This window comes from Labeo rohita, chromosome 10 (genome assembly GCF_022985175.1).
Source record: "Labeo rohita strain BAU-BD-2019 chromosome 10, IGBB_LRoh.1.0, whole genome shotgun sequence".
Lineage (NCBI taxonomy): Eukaryota > Metazoa > Chordata > Actinopteri > Cypriniformes > Cyprinidae > Labeo > Labeo rohita.
Window position 1 is genome coordinate 27,366,457 of NC_066878.1, and position 20,086 is coordinate 27,386,542.

The window sequence follows — 20,086 nt, forward strand, 5'->3', positions numbered from 1 at the left end:
AGGTATGAAAATGTTTAGTAATTTTCTTTGAAGCACTGTAAATTGAAATGTTTGTGATTAAAGACTGCAACTAGTTGATTGCACTGCGCTAAATATGATTATGAGAGAACATACCTTGGTTGTTTGCATGCTGTCAACATGGTGCAGGTCAACAAAAAAGGTAATGCAAAGTCACTTGTTAGGGTTCTAAGAAATCCAAGAACGTAAGTAGCGCAAGAGCGCCATCCAACGGTCAAGGGAAATACTGCAGAAAAACACGCATCATGTCATGACTCCTAGTGTTTTTTTATTCGTTTGCACCTATTTAATTGATTCCCACAATACATGACAATAAATACATAAGGGTCCCTGTACATTTCATCTCCATCAGCTGCTCAGTGTACTCGGTATTTACAGTCAGACTCAGATCTACTACAAATGAACATGTTTTACAGTTCAGGCACCTTGTGTATCCGTTGAAAGACACACAAATACTTGACAAGTTCAGAACGCTAAAGTTATTCTCGTTAACGCGCACGTCGATCCTGACGTGCGGTTTACGTTATTTGGAGCGGCACGTTAGTTCTTCCAAAAATATTGCAGGTCTGGCAACATGTAAAAGTTTGTCTGTAATACTATTCAATACATATACAATACTTTACAATCCTAAAATAATGATGAATATGACCGTCGCTATATTACATTTTAAAACGGCCGTTACAAGCTGTGCACGTATATATACAAAACTGAAAAGAGCGGGAACTACGGCTGAGCCGTTACACGCTCTGAAAGGTAAATCGCGTCATAAATACACACCAAGCTTAAAATTTCACATCGCTGCATTATAAATATGACTGAAATAAAGCAAACACATGGAAAAGAGGGCGAAGGGTGGAGAATAAATGATGGAAAGCAAATATTCAGATTCTGTTCACCATCTCCGTCTGATTCACAGGTCACCGGAACACTTCTGAATGGAATATCTGCCAAATTTGTATGGAATACTGAAAATGGAGGAAATGCTAAGCATGTGGAACAGGAAATGAGCACAGGTCAGAATAATGATGACCTCAAACTCTAATGAGATGCTCCACAGTGGAATTATAAAGCATTCATACAGGTGTTCATGCAAAACAAAACATCATTTTGGAAAACATTCGCTGTATGAGAAAATATGGAACTCTAATGAATCTTGGAAAAATCACATATTGAAAATGGATCGTGGGTATAAAACAAAACGCAGATAAAAATATAGGTCGAATCTCACCTCATTTTTAAAAAAAAAATCATTGAAACCTCCAAAAATGAGGTAGCTGGTACATAGATGTTGGCTGATTTTTAATAAATACTAGTTATCCGTAAGGAAATATATAAATATTGTTGAGTAAAATGGCTCAACGCACATTGCCAATTCTCAAAAGTAAAAATGAAGGTAAAATTTCACTTGTACAAATGTAATATTTTACGACGGCTTTTTAGTGCCACGTTAAAAAAGATAAAATTTAAAACTGCAAGATTAAAGTCGTAATATTTTGAGAATAAATTACGATAATATAGTCCCAGTGAGATGATGTGGCCGTTCGGATGCAAAAATATTGCAATAAATTCCGGTGGCCTGGCAACTTCTCCTGGTGCTCTCAATCTGGGCCTTTGCATTTGCAATATATGCTATATTATAACTTTAATTTCTAGGATTTAAATTCTCAAAACATTTTGACTTTATTCTTGAAACATTTCAACATTATTTTCGTAGTATTTCGACTTTATTCTCGTAATATTTCAACTTTATTCTCGAAACATTTTGACTTTATTCTCGTAATATTTGACTTTATTACAGAAACATTTCAACTTTATTCTTGTAATATTTCGGCTTTATTCTCGTAATATTTTAACTTTAGTCTCGAAATATTTCAACCTTATTCTCGTATTATTTCAACTTTATTCTAGTAATATTTTGACTTTATTCTCAAAATAATCGACTTTATTCTAGAAACATTTCAACTTTATTCTCGTAGTATTTCGACTTTATTTTCGTAATATTTTAACTTTAGTCTCGAAATATTTCAACCTTATTCACGTATTATTTCAGCTTTATTCTAGTAATATTTTGACTTTATTCTCAAAATAATCGACTTTATTCTAGAAACATTTCGACTTTATTCTTGAAACATTTCGACTTTATTCTTGAAACATTTCGACTTTATTCTTGAAGCATTTCAACATTATTTTCGTAGTATTTCGACTTTATTCTCGTAATATTACGACTTTATTCTCGAAACATTTCAACTTTATTCTCGTAATATTTTGACTTTATTCTCATATTTGACTTTATTACAGAAACATTTCGGCTTTATTCTCGTAATATTTTAACTTTAGTCTCAAAATATTTCGACCTTATTCTCGTATTATTTCAACTTTATTCTAGTAATATTTTGACTTTATTCTCAAAATAATCTACCTTATTCTAGAAACATTTCGACTTCCTTCTCATACTAATATTCAGACTTTATTTTTTTTAATTTCATGTTTATTCTCGAAATATTACGACTTCAATCTTGTAATCTTAGATTAATTTTTTTTATTGTGGCACTAAAACGCCATTGTAAATATTTTAAGCAATACTGTGATTTTAAACACCCATGTTTCTCAACATGAAATGGCATTTAGCAACCCATTTTATTTTTAAATTTAATGCCATTTTTATCACTACTGCATAGAACCTTTACACACACACACACAATTCAAGAACTTCACAATCAAGCCGTGTCCGAAACAACTAACTGGCCTAAAAGAACTACGTTAGCATCAGTACCTACACCAAACCGCTGGTGCTCTAGTGTTTCGGTTTTAGTTAACATCGCCACAAATACTGTTCATGCAACCGGATGCACCTCTAATCTGTTAAAACCTTGTCATACGCCACAGGATATGTGACTTTAAGGCTTGCGTTAGGAAACTTCGCTCAGCCTCTGCAGTATAAAAATACTGTCGACGTATTAATCTCAAATTCTGTTTGGGTGAATCTCATGAAATCTGTTAAGAATCACAAAAAATGCATTTAAAGCCTTTTTTTAGGAAAGAATGCTGGGAAATAATGTCAAGAAAGGTCTGAAAATAGGCTTTATTTTCTTCTAAACCATGTTTTCATGAAATTCACCCAGTTTTTCTTCAATCTCACAACAGTAATAAGTTTCAAGCCACCACAAGCTCCGCATACAACAAACTTACTGCACTTTGCCCAAGTATCTATATACATCAAGAGCTTTGTGTTTAAACCCAATCAAATCGAACTCTTCCGATCCCACTGATCGAGCCCTTAGTGTGTTGATTCATTTGAACACTGTAAAAATGCTTAATAAAAAAGCCTCTGAGTTTAAAACCAATGACCGTTTTGTCTTAAACAAAAAAACACACTAAATAAATACTGCACGCTCTCAAATGTTAGTCGCCGGACAGGTGGAGGGTTTGCGATGTGTTGACGCCTTTTCATTTTTTCTTCTGAATGTGATTTTGTTTCAGAGTCAGACGGTACTGTCCTCCAGCAGCGGTTCAAAGTCCTCGTCGCTCCCCGGCAGCGGCGTGTTGGTGTGAGCGCCGGCCAGACTCGCGCTGCTCTTACGGGTTTGGCAGGGCGTCGATGGGGGCGTCGGGTGGTCCGGGATGAAGAGAGCGACTAGAAACGCCACCACCACCGTACAGGCACCCAGGAGGAACGGAGGACCGGGGATTGTGGTCTTCTGTGCAAAATAGGCGAAAGGAAAGCAACATTAGAGGAAGTCATCAAGGATTTACAACATTGTTTGAGCTACTAGTGAGTATTTACTTAGATACCGAAACAAAACTTATGTATTAAATAAGTATGTATTACATAATTAGCGCATTTTCCACATGCCGGAAGTTTGTTTAAATTAATTTTATAAAGTTTAAGCATGGTGTTTATAATAAATGTTGTTTATAATGAATGCTTCTATAATCAATGCTTGTTTTATACTTAAATTTTTCATTCTTGTTTTGAATAACATTCAATTTAAAGGATTTGCTGAGGTAAGGTGAAACTAAAATACATGTATATAGGGTTTATAATGTTTGCAGAAGTTTCCCTCTTGTACTAGTAATTTATATTATTTATGATTGTAATAAGATTTTACCCATATGCAAAATTCGATATTATTATATTATTATTTTATTATATTATTATATTATTAAACTAATTTTTTTTATAAATATTTTTTTTAGATTTATAAACAAAAAATGAACATTTAAAGCATTTAAAATGCCATGCAAGGAGCGCTTTTGAGTGATGCAAATTAATAAACATGACAAAAAAGGTAATACGTATAATAGTGACACGTGTAAAAAAAAATATATATATATATATATATATACATACTTAATAAATATATATATATACTTAATTGACAAATGTTAATTTGTTTTTTACATTATATCATACAGCAAAAGTCTCATGCAAAATAATATATAGCAAATATGTATATAAATAAATGTTAATTTGTTTTTTACATTATATCATACAGCAAAAGTCTCATGCAAAATAATATATAGCAAATATGTAGTAAATATATAATATATAGAAAAACACACACACACACACACACACACACACATATATATATATATATATACACACATACACATCGAGGTTTAACAATCAATTTTTTATATCTATAATCTTTACATCATACAGCTAAAGTTTTGTGAAAACTAGATAATATTTAGAAAATTTATATTTAATATAATTACAATTATATATAAATTGTAATTGTATTAAATACACATTTTCTATATGTATATTTAATATAATTACAATTTTCTATTTTTTTAGAAAAATAGTTTTGTGTAAAATATTTAATATATATAAAATTTATATTAGTTTTTTTTATATTTCTTTTTTTTTTTTTTTTTTTACATTTGCTCTTAAATTGATTAATTGAAATTGCGTATATAGAAACATTTATTTGTATTACCAATTTTATCATTATTATTAGTAGTCATTTTTTTGCCCTTAAATCACCTTAAAAGTTAATTTTTACTCATTTCAGCCAAATAGATTCCATCATCAAACAGATTCAATAATTATGCATTTAAAATGCCATCCATGGGGTGCTGTTGAGTAATGATGGAAATGAATCACTGAATCAATGTTTTGAACTGATTCACTGAACCAATTCCAACTCTTCCTGTAAAACAGACAGATTGACACATGTACCTCTGTGGACGTCTGTATTGGGATGGCGTAGTCGGGCTGGATGGAGCTGATCCCGCTCAACTCCACATTAAAGAGGAAGAAAATGAAGCCGTACAGCGCCGGACCCAGACCGTTACAGAGACCTCGAATCCCTGTTATCATGCCCTGAACCAGACCTGAGGTAATACAGCACACACAGATGGAAAAACAGCTTTTAATACCTCAATTTTCACTTGAAATAAACACATGTACTTTCTGAATACACGGTCCTGCACTCACAGTACACAGTTCATTAGTTATTTTTAAAGACCAGTGTTGTTGTCTTCAATCTTTAAAATTTCAAAAAATCAAATTAAAATCTTGAAAGTTAGCATTTTTACCCTGTTTATCTGGATCTGCACTGCGTGAAACTAAAGCGCTCACTGCAGGGAATGTTATGCTGGACATGGCCGCCACTGCGCCGGCCGCCCACATCATCCTAAATGACGACAAAAATAACATCAGCATAAATGACAATCGCTTCTGGACACGATAAACATCAAACAGAAGCGACTAGCTCTTCTTAAACCACATGGTTGTTTTATACTGTTTGCATAAGCAGGTAATTTCTCTCTATATGTTAGATGTTAACTAGATGTTAACTCACCACGGCTCCGACCCCAAACCGTACCAGGCCAGCTGGAGAATCTGGAAACCCAGACCCAGAAGAACTGTGTTCTTGTTCCCAATGGTCCTCATTAATAAAGTCAGAAACAGCGTCTGTCGGGAAGAGGAGAGAATGAGTAATTACATTGCCCTGAATCATATTTGCTGAACAAATACTCATTTCATACTAGTTTTAAGTGCTGATTTTACCAATTTTGTTTGGGCACATCATACTTTCTCACAACATGTGATGCATTTTGTACCATTTTTGTGTTCCTGAAACACTAGAGCACCAGCGGTTTAGTGTAGTGCATTAAAGCTGATACATGTATATCATTTGAAAAAAATCATTCTAATTTATTCTTTATTTATATTTTTTATATTTAAAATATATTTTATATTAAAAAAACATTTATATTAAGTTTATGTTAAAATATACATTTTAAAATAATATATATTATATTTTTATTTTTAGTTTATTATACGATATATATTTTTGAATTCAGCAAAAATTTTCTAGTTTTTTTTTTTTTCAGATGGAATCTAGTAGTACACATATTTAACTATTCAAAATCTGTATTGGTCCATCTCAGGTGACTTTATTTAATTTTTTACAGAATTTTAAAGTGGAAGATGTACTTTTTCTCAGTTCTGTTACCAAAACTCTTATGTCTTTTAAAAAAGCTGGTTTAAAAATATGTCAACATATTTCATAATTTTCCCCTCAGGCAGGTGTTTATTTTAAAGGAATTATTGGTTTCATGGTCAAAAAAAATATTTATCATAAAAAAAACACTATTTATCTACACAAGGTGTATTTTTCTAAAGTACACAAACCCATTTTTCTTTTGACTCAAACCTCAAGCTTATACATTTTTTGTGGTCTAGTTTATTAAACAATGGGACAAATGGTGGAACAAACTTAATTTAAAAAGAGGACAGGTTATGAGGTATGATATAAATAACGAAAAATGATAAATATAAAATATTAAATTAAAAATTATATTATAAATAATAAACTTCACACCCAAATGCCATTCCATGTTTGGCTCTAATACATAATTGCCACAGGACAGAAATTGCAAGTGCATTTTCTGTCAACATATAAAAGAACAATGCAGGAACAACCATACGTTTTCTCTGTGCAAAAAAAAAGATAAAAGATGCATTTTCAAATGTATCTAGATTAATATGGATGTAGCCTAATATTTACATTAGTAAATCACTCATTCCTTTTACTACTCAGTTACTATAGCTGAGTATAGGATATATGAGTATATGAGTAACAGGACTGAAAGTAACAGGATTGAGATTTTAGGATAAAATTAGCAAATACATAAAATATAGCCACATGGAGTACATACTAATATTATGAGGATACTCAGCAAATTATAGTGATTCATCAAAGATTTGTATTTTTAAAATAAACAAGTAACATCTAAGAAATAATTGAGGTAACAGGACAGAATATTTATAATGACGCTCCCTGCCACTGTTACAATATCATCAAATATGCAGAAAAGAAAAAAAGACCAGATGTTTTTCAGGTCATTTAATTGCCTTCAGAAGATCCAGATGTTGCAATATTTTCTTGAAAATGTGTCTTGTGGAATTTCCCCAGTTTTTTAGAGGGGGGAATATGTTATGGTAACAGGACTGAGCGAAAACCTGGGGACACAACTAAAATGTGTATTTTATCTAAACTATTATACATTTATTTTAAAATAAATGTATTTAAATCACAGATGGGATATGAAGGTACACAAAAATATGAAATAAAAATGATTTCTGAGTGATTTTAAAAATTATATTTCATGGTAAAATGTAGCGTTGGACACAGGGGACATGTATAAATGCTATATTTTCAGTGTTTTAGGTCATTTTTTAATTAAATATTTTAAATTTGCAGTTAGATTACTGTGCAAGACAAAATGTATTTCATAGTTAATTTTTATGCATATTTGTATAAGTTATGTCCTGGGGACAGAAATAGCACCCATTCGGTGAAATGGGTGTCACTTCTGATAAAATTAGGCCTTTTTTTGCAAATCAGCAGACTTTTTTTTTTTAACGTGCAGGGCTGTATTATTGATATACTGAATTGTCATTATTTTCATTGCTGTGTCGTATTAAATCGGACCAAAGCTGCTAGAATTCACCTTGCTTGTTGTGGGGCTAAAAATAAAACCCCTCCACTTAAACAAACCAGCGAACACCATGCTATCTGCTCATTACAGCCCTGCCTATATTTCATTACATTTACCGTTGAACTTTTAAAGGAATTCAATTCAATTAGAAAGCGTTTGCGAGAGCCACTTTCACTAGACGCCTCGTCGGCTCGACGACACGAGTAATAAGGCAGAGCGAAGAATATTGCCTCAATTAAATACCTGTGCCAGGATGGAGAGGATTCCCACCACGCCGATGAACACCGCGATCGTTTTGGGCGAGAAGTTAATGACCTGAGAGACAGAGAGAAAGAGCCGCATCACTATCAGTCCGCACCAGCGCGCCCGCACCCGATGAACTCTGTTATGTCCAGTAATGAGCCGTCACTGAACTCAACTCAGCACTTAGACAGAATGCCACTAACAATCCAGCCGAACCCGGAACTTCCTGAGAAAGCTGACGAGTGCGTGAAATGGAATTCTGGAGAATGCAACAATGTTTCAAACTGCAGTTTGCTACATTGCAGTCACATGACCTTGTTACAATGCATGGTTAATTAAGCATGTGAAGTCCAGTTATTGTAAATAAATAATTAGAAAGCTATTAGGAAAAAAATAATACTTTTATTCAGCAAGGCCGCATTAAATTATTATTTTTTTAAAATAAATGCTGTTCTTTTGAACTTTCTATTCATCAAAGAATCACAGTTTCCACAAAAATATTGGACAGGACAGCTGTTTTCAGCATTGATAATAACCAGAAATGTTTCTTGAATAGCAAATCAGCATATTTGAATGATTTCTGAAGGATCATGTGACACTGACGACTGGAATAATGATGCTGAAAATTCAGCTTTGATCACAGAAATAAATTACATTTGAACAGAGATTCACATAGAAAACAGTTAATTGAAATTGTAATAATATTTCTTAATTTTACAACTTTTTATTGTATTTTTGATCAAATAACTGGAGCCTTGGTTAACACACGACACTTGCCAATATTAAACCTTAGTGTGTATGTGTATTTATATATTATATTATATACTATACTATGTATTTTTATATATTTACTACAATATTTAACAGAATTTAAAAAAATAAAAATGTAAAAGCTCAAAACATTTTCTACATTGTTTTTTTCTTATGGAATATTTCACAATAATACTCTCTTACTGTACGTTTGATCAAATAAATGCGGAAAAGAAACTTTAACAACTATTTAATAGAATATTATTTACTACATTCTAATACAGTATTTACTGCAATGAGCACAAAATTCACAAAAAGTGGGTAAAAAAATAAAACTGAATTTTTTTTGTTAGGTCTAATTACAATACCAGTCAAAAGTTTTTGAACAGTAAGATTAATGTTTTTTAAAGAAGTATCTTCTGCTCACCAAGGCTGCATTTATTTGATCAAAAGTACAGAAAAAACAGTACAATTCTGAAATATTTTTACTGTTTAAAATAACTGCTTTCTACTTGAATATATTTTTAAATGTAATTTATTCCTGTGATTTCAAAGCTGAATTTTCAGCATCATTACTCCAGTCACATGATCCTTCAGAAATCATTCTAATATGCTGATTTGCTGCCCAAGAAACGTTTATTATTGTTGTTGTTGTTATTGTTATGCTTTAAATTGATTAGAAGTGATGATAAAGATATTTATGTTACAAAAGATTTCTATTTCAGATAAATCCTGTTCCTCTGAACCTTCTCTTAATCAAAGAAACATGAAAAAAAAATCTGTTCAGCTGTTTTCAACATAATAATAATAATAATAATAATAATAATACATGTTTTTTGAGCAGCAAATTAGAATATTAGAATGATTTCTGAAGGATCATGTGACTGGAGTAATGATGCTAAAAAAATCAGTTTTGAAATCACAGGAATAAATTACATTTTGAAATATATTCAAATATAAAGCAGTTATTTTAAATAGTAAAAATATTTCACATTTTACTGTTTTTGCTGGATCAAATAAATGCAGGCTTGGTGAACAGAAGAGACTTCTTTAAAAAAAACATTAAAAATCGTAGTGTTCAAAAAATTTTGACTGGTAGCATTTTTCTAAAAAAAAAGATGCAATTAATTATTTGATTGGATTTTATATAGGGTTTATACAAAGTATGATTTGCATTTCAAAAATTTCAAAATGTTCTAAACTTACAGCACAATTTGTTGGTTTTCATACAGAGGCAGTATGAGTAGTATAGTAGTGTTTTTGTTTACTAATACTACTTGTTTAGCTAATTGGAAGTGTGTTGCTGTTAAAACCCTTCCAGTCATCAGTGCAGCTCCATCTGAGCTAATGAATCATGGGACTGTGAAAACATGCAGCATAAAGCACCCTGCAGGATAAACGACTGATTAAAGTTTAATGAAAGCTGACAGGGATACATTAAATATAGACTTTTTACATTTGTTCATTAAAAACTAAGAAATAAACACCTTACCTGACGTAAGTAGAGGAAGAAGCTGGAGTACTGACCCGCCTCGGGCAGATAGGACAGAAACACTGTGATGCAGATGAGCAGAACGGTCGTGTCCTGTCCGACCTTACGCAAAGACTGTGAAGAAACACATAGAAATAAATAAATCAATACATATCGTAATACCAAAAAGTAAATAATTGGTCAATTCTCCTTACAGCAAACGGGTCGGCCTGCTCCCAGGAGATCGGCGCTCCCCACGTGTTGAGCCTCATCTTGTCGGGCAGCGACTCTGGGACGGCCAGCAGGATGAAGCAGATGTCGGCCAGAGCGATGAGAGTCGCCACCAGCACCACCAGGTTATCGCCGTAGCTGGCCGACAGGTAGGCGCCGATGGCCGGGCTGGTGACCAGACTCGCTGCGAACGTCGCAGAAACCTGGAAGCGGATATAAATATAACTCGTCTATCCAGCTGGGTCAAGGACGCTGAATCCAGGTCATGCAGAAGAAGTTTGGAAATAGAAATATCCTAAAACAGCTTTACTGATTTGGGCGGCCGTGTGACTCTGAGATCTATTCAAAATGCATTTTATATTTAATAAAGGAGCAACTCACAAGTCCGTACGCCGTACTCCTCTCACGCTCGTCTGTAACGTCTGCGATGTAAGCGAAGATTACGGAGAAGGTGACGGAAAAAGCGCCAGACACTGATATCATGGCAAAGTACCACCTGAAAAAAAGAAGCGAAATTTAAGATGAATTAAGATGTTGATTTTGAGCTCCCTTAATGTTTACAATGCATTTCCATAAGATTTTTAAGCATCAGAATATTGGATAAACCATTTCAAAGCTTGAACATTTCAAAGCTGAGTATAAAAAAAATATTATATAAAAAAACAAAATAATAATAATAATAAAAAAATGAATTAAATAGAGAGGTAGTATATATAATATATATATATATATATATATATATATATATATATAAATATTGTTTATTATATACTCGTAATTATATATCATTTAATATTTATTTACACTGATGTATTAAAAAACTAAATAGATAAATATAATCATTTTTGAAGTATGAAGAAAAGTTATTAAAAATATTGTTTATAATATACTTGATTATTTATATATGTAATATTTATTTTTATATTTTTCATTTTATACTTTAAAATATATATATAGTAATATATCATTACAAATATTATTTTACATGTTATATTTGTAATATATAAGTATTAAGAAAAATTACAAACATTATATGAAATATACAATACCATTTTTTATTATATATAATAATATAAAATTAGATATAATTATATAAATATAGTTAAATATTATATAATTGTAATTATGTATTACGTAATCTATATTGATATATATATTTATTATATACTTTACACATATATGTATATAATATATTACAAATATATATTTAATATATAATTTTATGAAAATAAAAATAAGTGTAAAGAAAAATTACAAATTGTATGAAATACAATAATTTATTTAAATATGTAATATATAAAATTATATATAATTATATAAATATTGTTAAATATTATATAATCATAATAATTTATTACATAATATATATATTGATATATATTATTATATACTTTACAACTGTATATGTGTATATAATATATTACAAATATATTATATATTTAATATAATTTTATGAAAATATAAGTGCAAGGAAAAATTACAAATATTGTATGAAATACAATAATTTATATAAATGATAATATATATATAATATATAAAATTATATATAATATAATTATAAACATTGTTAAATATTATATAATCATAAGTATTTATATATTATGTAATATCTATTTACATCGATTTATGTATTTTTTATATACTTTATAATTATATATATGTATATGCATTCCAAATATTATATATTATATTACATATATATTATATTTAATATATAAAGTATTTAAAGTATAAAGAAATTTTACAAATACCATATAAAATATACAATAATAATTGTATTGTTAAATTATATATAATATACTGTATAAAATTATAATGTAATTATATAAATATTGTTAAATATGATATAATTATTTATTATGTAATATTTGTATTGATATATTTATTTCATACTCTAAGATTATATATACATGTGTGTACACAAAGTAATACATTATTACAAATATTTAATTACATATATTTTATATATTTAATATAGAATTTTATGAAAAATAAGCATAAAGAAAAATGTTATTATTAAAAATATAATTATAACCTTTTTTATATACTATTTTAATACAATTATTATACAATAATTCTACAAATATTACCACAAAATTATTATAAATAATATTAAATAAATATCAAATGAAATAATATAAAACATAATATAAAAATGTGAAAATTATTATTATAAATATTATTGTAAAATTGTTATAAAATCGTATCGTCTGAGGTCACGTGAGGACAGTCTTACCATGGACTGAGTCTCATGAGCGGGATGGGCGCACATGTGAAGAACACGGTAACCAATAGAAATGATCGTCTGCCCCACACGTCTGATAGAGCGCCGATTAACGGAGCGCTCATAAACGACAGCAGACCCTGATGAATCAAAGCAGAAACATCACTGTGACAACGAAAACCGACACAGACAAACTAACCAGTGCAATATATTCATGTAACATCACATACCTTCACTCCCTGAATCAGGCCGTTTATTAAGAACGTGTGTTTGGGAAATGTTTCATGCAAAACCTACAAATGAAAAATGCACATTTTAATAGACAGATCAAATATAATACACTTTATATCTCAAAATGAAATGAATACATGTGTATTTTTCTCTGGCTTTGATTTGCAACCAGAGACTAGAGATGGTGTTAACCAGTGTTATTTTAGTATCATTTATATACTACTATATTATTCATTTATTAATATTTTAAATTTGCTTACATTTTTATTTTATTTTTTTTAATTGCACATTTTGTTGTGCTTTTGTAAGTTTTATTAGTTTTTTCCTTTTTTAAAACATTTCTGTTTAGTTTTAATTACCTTATTCTTAGAACTTTTTTATTTCTCATTTCTTTTATTTTTATTTTTACTTTTTTTTTTTCAGTCATTCAAATTCCGATTCTGTTAACTGCCAAAGCAGCATTTAAAATGTTTCTAATTTCAAGTTTTTCTAATTTTTGAAGTAAGTTTTAGAAGTTTACATTTTTCATCTAATATTTAAATGTTATTGTATTTCAGCTTTTAGTTACTGAAAATGATTTTTAATTGTTTCATTTTCAATAATAACACCAAAATACCAATTTTGTCATTTTTATTCATTTTCATAAAACATTTCTATAGCATTAATTTACTTTTTTTAATTTCAGTTTATTTTTAGTACTTCAACTAAAACTTATTTTCAGTTTGCTGCAAAGGTAATTTTTCTCATTTTCATTTTGAAGTTTAAGTTTTTCATCTAATATTTATCTTTTTTTTCCAGATTATAACAGATAGTGATGTACTTTTGTCATTTATATACAGGTGCATCTCAATAAATTAGAGTGTCGTGGAAAAGTTCATTTATTTCAGTAATTCAACTCAAATTGTGAAACTTGTGTATTAAATAAATTCAGTGCACATAGACTGAAGTAGTTTAAGTCTTTGGTTCTTTTAATTGTGATAATTTTGGCTTACATTTAACAAAAACCCACCAATTCACTATCTCAACAAATTAGAATACTTCATAAGACCAATAAAAAACATATTCTGGAAAGTATGTTAATTTACTGTATATGTACTCAATACTTGGTAGCGGCTCCTTTTGCTTTAATTACTGCCTCAATTCGGCGTGGCATGGAGGTGATCAGTCTGTGGCACTGCTGAGGTGGTATGGAAGCCCAGGTTTCTTTGACAGTGGCCTTCAGCTCATCTGCATTTTTTAGTCTCTTGTTTCTCATTTTCACCAACACCATGGTCATTTAACCAACTTTTGGTGCCTTTGGCAGTGTGGGCAGGTGCCAAATCCTGCTGGAAAATGAAATTAGCATCTTTAAAAAGCTGGTCAGCAGAAGGAAGCATGAAGTGCTCTAAAATTTCTTGGTAAATGGGTGCAGTGACTTTGGTTTTCAAAAAACCCAGTGGACCAACACCAGCAGATGACATTGCACCCCAAATCATCACAGACTGTGGAAACCTAACACTGGACTTCAAGTAACTTGAGCTATGAGCTTCTCCACCCTTCCTCCAGACTCTAGGACCTTGGTTTCCACATGAAATACAAAACTTGCTCTTATCTGAAAAGAGGACTTTGGACCACTGGGCTACAGTCCATTTCTTCTTCTCCTTAACTCAGGTAAGACGCCTCTGACGTTGTCTGTGGTTCAGGAGTGGCTTAACAAGAGGAATACGACAACTGTGGCCAAATTCCTTGACACATCTGTGTGTGGTGGCTCTTGATGCCTTGACCCCAGCCTCAGCCCATTCCTTGTGAAGTTCACCCAAATTCTTGAATGGATTTTGCTTGACAAGCCTCTCAAGGCTGCGGTTCTCTCAGTTGGTTGTGCATCTTTTTCTTCCACTCAACTTTCTGTTAACATGCTTGGATACAGCACTCTGTGAACAGCCAGCTTCTTTGGCAATGAATGTTTGTGACTTACCCTCCTTGTGAAGGGGGTCAATGATTGTCTTCTGGACAACTGTCAGATCAGCAGTCTTCCCCATGATTGTGTAGCCTAGTGAACCAAACTGAAAGACCATTTTGAAGGCTCAGGAAACCTTTGCAGGTGTTTTGAGTTGATTAGCTGATTGGCATGTCACCATATTCTAATTTGTTGAGATAGTGAATTGGTGGGATTTTGTTAAATGTGAGCCAAAATCATCACAATTAAAAGAACCAAAGACTTAAACTTCTTCAGTCTGTGTGCACTGAATTTATTTAATACACGAGTTTCACAATTTGAGTTGAATTACTGAAATAAATGAACTTTTCCTCGACATTCTAATTTATTGAGATGCACCTGTGTGTGTGTGTATATGTGTGTGTGTTGTGAATATATATATATATATATATATATATATATATATATATATAATTTTTTTTTTTTAGGTTTGGGTTTTCCATCTAAAGGTTTTATTTATTTCAGCTTTCTGAATTACAGAAAAAAAAATTCTAATCAGTTTTAGATTTAGAGACAAGTCTTGAAAAACCCAAATTCTTCAAAAACATTTATTTAATTTTAATAATTTAATTTAACTTTAATTATAATCATATACATTTATATATATATATATATATATATATATTATTTTTTTGTATTTTAATTTTTTCTACTTTTTTTTTTTTTTTTTTTTTTTTTTTTTTACAGAAATGGTTTACATTTTTGTGATGTTCTACACAATGAAAATCAACCCAAGATTAGACGGTGGTCTACAGTCTTATACTGACACTTTCTGGTGTGAATGTTGCCAGAAATAAACTATTACACCTATAATTTAAGCTTTTATCCTGATAAATTTGAACTAGAAACATAAATGAGAAATGAGAGTAACTTACTGTGAGCATTGGTGTGGTCAGGAGACCCCAGGCGAAAAACTCTAGAAAGATGACCACAACAGCATGATAGACGCTCGGCTTCCCGATTCCCTGCTGGACCTGCGACATCACACACATAAAACAGCCCTTTATTAATAATGCAAATTATAATCGTGAATGCGGCACATTTCCAGACTCCTCAGCTTTCAATAGGACTCGTCTCATTACTATTCCTCCGGGACTTTGGACACAAAAGACGAAAGAAATTCAGCTGTGCCAAACTCTCAGTCCACTGCTGACAGAAGTTCACAGTTTCACAGAATTCACTGTGATGCTTAATAAGCACTTGCCAGAATGTCTTATGAATCCCAGAGTGAGTTATTAATGTCATTTAATCTCATTCATACAAACAAAGAGACGTTATTTGGCTGAAAACAGGAAACTTGTTTCCCATCCAGACATGATGCAGAAGAGAGTTCAGGACAGATGTTATGTAATGGACAACATTTAACTAAATCTCTGGAGTTTTCTCAATCTTTAATGGATCTGTGAAGATTTTCAAGGCTCTGTGAGCACTTCTTGTGTAATGTGATATAAAACTTTCAAATGTTCATCAATAATGTAAAGAAAATGTAATGCGTTATCTATGAATTGGAACAAAATTATGTGCTGCTGTATCTATTTATCCTTATTTTGCAATGAGATATTTTACTTGACAATGTATTTAGAAAAGAGTAGAAAAGCATGGCATTTTGCAACTAAATATATTTCAATTTTTTATTCAATTTAATATTAAACACACATATATACATGCTTTTATAATAAAATATAAAGTAAATATTTTATAATTAAGTTCTATCAGATGGTATTGTGGTATTATTATTGTGCATTATAGTATTATTATTATATGTAACCCTGGACCACAAAACCAATCATAAGGGTCAGTTTTTTAAAACTGAGATTTATGCAATAAATAAGCTTTCCATTGATGTTTGGAAACAGATAGAATAAAAAAGCAAGCTAGTGTTAGAGGCCATATATTTTTGCTTTTTGTTAATTCTATAATAAACAAAGAGAAAAAAAGATAGAATACAAAAAGAATAGTGAAGTTAGAGTTAGGTTTTTTTTTGTAACACACACATAAAATAAGAAAAACATTCTTGTAAAGTTGCACATACACATTTTATATATATTTAAAAAAACAACACACACAAACACATAAAAATATGTAAAAATATATTTTACATTACAGTATTTTTAGAAAAGAGTAGAAAAGCATGGCATTTTGTAATAAACATATGTGACCCTGGACCACAAAACCAGTCTTAAGTAGCATGGGTATATTTGTAGCAATAGCCAAAAATACATTGTATGGGTCAAAATCATAGATTTTTCTTTTATGCCAAAAATCATTAGGAAATTAAGTAAAGATCATGTTCCATGAAGATATTTTTTAAATTTCGTACTGTAAATATATCAAAACTTAATTTTTGATTAGTAATATGCTTTGCAAAGAACTTAATCTGGAAAACTTTAAAGGCGATTTTCTCAATATTTTGATTGTTTTGCACCCTCAGATTCCACGTACTGAAATAGCTGCTTCTCGGCCAAATATTGTTCTATCCTAACAAACCACACATCAATGGAAAGCTTATTTATTCAGCTCAATTTTGAAAAACTGACACTTATGACCGGTTTTGTGGTCCATGGTCACATATTTTAAAATCTTTTTTTTTACTATTTCTAAATTAATTCAATTTAATATTAAATAAACACATATACATGCATTTATAATACACTATAAAGTAAATATAAATATTTTAATATAATTAAGTTCCATCAGATGTTGTTATTAACATATAATTATTATTTATATAATGTCATAATTCATTTAAATTAATAATTTAAGCTTGTACAGCAAAAAGTATTTTATCAGACATTAAATATATATGTAATACATATTATATAAATATAATGTAAATAATTAAATAATCCATTTAGAATTAAATAAGAAAAACTATTTTAGTTGCGTTTATACACACACACACACACACATACACTGCCGTTCAAAAGTTTGGGGTCAGTAAGACTTGTAATAGTCTTTAAAGAAGTCTCTTATGCTCATCAAGGCTGCATTTATTTGATTAAAAATATAGAAAAAAAAACAGTAATATTGCAAAATGTTTTTTCCAATATAAAATAATGTTTTTTATTTTAACATACTTTAAAATAGAACTTATTCCTGTGATGAAAAGCTGAATTATCAGCTGTTACTCCAGTCTTAAATGTCACATGATCCTTCAGAAATCATTCTAATATGCGGATTTATTATTAGAATGATCAATGTTGGAAGAACCTGTGTTTTTTTTTTTTTTTTTTTTTTTTTTTTTTTTTTTTTTCAGGATTCTTTCATGAATAACAAGTTTAAAAAGTACAGTGTTTATTCAAAATATAAATATTTTATAACAATGTAGATTATTTATTATTAACTTTTAATAAACTTTTAATTATTAACTTAATACATCCTTGGTGAATAAAAGTATTAATTTCTTTAAAAAAAAAAAAAAAAAAAAAAGAAACAATAAAAATGTACTGACACCAAACTTTTGAACGGTAGTGTGTATATATATAATAATAATAATAATAATAATAATAATAATAATAATAGTAATAATTCATTTAAATTAATCATTTAAGCTTGTACAGCAAAAAATATTTTATTAGACATTATATTATAGAATATAATTCATATTGCATATAAAATAATGTAAATATATTTATGCATATGCATTTATAAAATAAAAAAAAAATTAATTACATGTATACACACACATAAATACAGGCATATATATATATATATGCTTCACAATAAAAATATAACAAATATTCACTTTATTTTACAATGCAGAAGTAAGCTGTTTTCTGGTAATGTGTTAGACGGAACAACAGTTTGCACTACAAACCATGATTTATTGTTCATAATTAAGATAATACATTAAAATAATATGGTAAGACACCAGTTTGCAATATGAAGCAGAAAGCCAGACACAAAAAAAATGGCTGCACCCACTATTATGGGAAAAATAAGGTGGATAAATAAGTCAAAAAAAAAAACATTAAATACACAGACAGACAGACAGAAAGATGATCAATGTCTCCTATTTGAAGAAATTGTTCTGTCTTCAGATCAACAGGATGCGCAAATGACATCACAGACAGCAAGTAATGAATAAATGAATGAAGATTTCGGCGTCCCCATGACAACAGACTGCGCTCGTGAAAGGCGCGCGTGCGTCAGATAGGTGCTGTGCGCGCGCTCGCGTCGGTTACGTAATAACGGACAGCGGCGCTTCAATCGGCCGAAGTAGCATCCGCTAGCATCACCTCACCCGGCTCAAAACCATCGATATCGCACATGACACGTATCGATACACCGTGACAAATGTTATAATGACCCTAAACATTATTATACGATACGTAACATGACAAAACAACAATTAAATTGTAGTTAAAAATTCAAAATATTGTGATCTGTCAGCTAGCCCAAGAGCTATCAGCGCTCATACGCACGTATGTACGATTGTTAAGATATTAATATTTATACATGTTTTATAAATCAGAGCCCCATGTAAATACACATATGATTGTTTTAAATATTTAAATATTTTAACGGAAGTTACTGTAGCTTATATCAACACAAAAACGCGCTCCAATGAATGAATGGATGAATGAATGAATGAACGAGTGTCAATGGCACGGTGAATTTGACGTGTTTGCATCATTTACGCTATTCTTACCGGATTGTCATGCTTCATTATGATTCTCTTGACCAGCACAACTCGGCTGGTGTGTTTTGGGTCTTTCTCGCCTTGGGCCATCATCATCTTCATCACCATCTCATCACATCTCATGTGAGTAACGTAAAATCCGTCCTGCTGCGTGCATATCTGCGCTCCGCCGCCTCCTTCCAGCTTTACCGCCGAGTTCAGCCGTCCAACCGGCCAAAAAATGACTTCCGATCGGTTATTTACATCCAGTAATGAACAGAGTGTACGGATGAAATGGTGCCTCTCTGTCAATTCCCCTCTGCCGTGTGTTACGTGATTGCAGCGCGCAGAACAGCGACCCCG

General features: G+C 30.7%; 1 protein-coding gene across 1 annotated transcript; it reads right to left on the bottom strand.

The window, feature by feature from the left end:
• Positions 1 to 266: 266 nt before the first annotated feature.
• Positions 267 to 20,053, bottom strand: mfsd14ba (major facilitator superfamily domain containing 14Ba). Its single transcript, XM_051121001.1, has 12 exons — positions 19,754 to 20,053; positions 15,978 to 16,076; positions 13,127 to 13,189; positions 12,909 to 13,036; positions 11,054 to 11,168; positions 10,657 to 10,875; positions 10,463 to 10,576; positions 8,221 to 8,292; positions 5,832 to 5,944; positions 5,566 to 5,663; positions 5,207 to 5,361; positions 267 to 3,716 (listed from the first exon to the last, which is right to left on the bottom strand). The coding sequence occupies exons 1-12, from the start codon at positions 19,865 to 19,867 to the stop codon at positions 3,501 to 3,503; spliced, it is 1,506 nt and encodes a 501-aa protein (XP_050976958.1). The 5' UTR covers positions 19,868 to 20,053; the 3' UTR covers positions 267 to 3,500.
• Between the last annotated feature and the right edge of the window lie 33 nt (positions 20,054 to 20,086).

What these genes read in the sequence shown, in the direction of transcription:
- mfsd14ba (XM_051121001.1), bottom strand. Translation starts at nt 19,867, where the DNA reads ATGAGATGTGATGAGATGGTGATGAAGATGATGATGGCCCAAGGCGAG. An exon ending in CTCATGAGACTCAGTCCATG is followed by an intron (nt 11,169 to 12,908) that starts GTAAGACTGTCC and finishes TCTTTTTTTCAG; the next exon opens with GTGGTACTTTGCCATGATAT. An exon ending in TCCTCTCCATCCTGGCACAG is followed by an intron (nt 5,945 to 8,220) that starts GTATTTAATTGA and finishes TCTTCCCGACAG; the next exon opens with ACGCTGTTTCTGACTTTATT.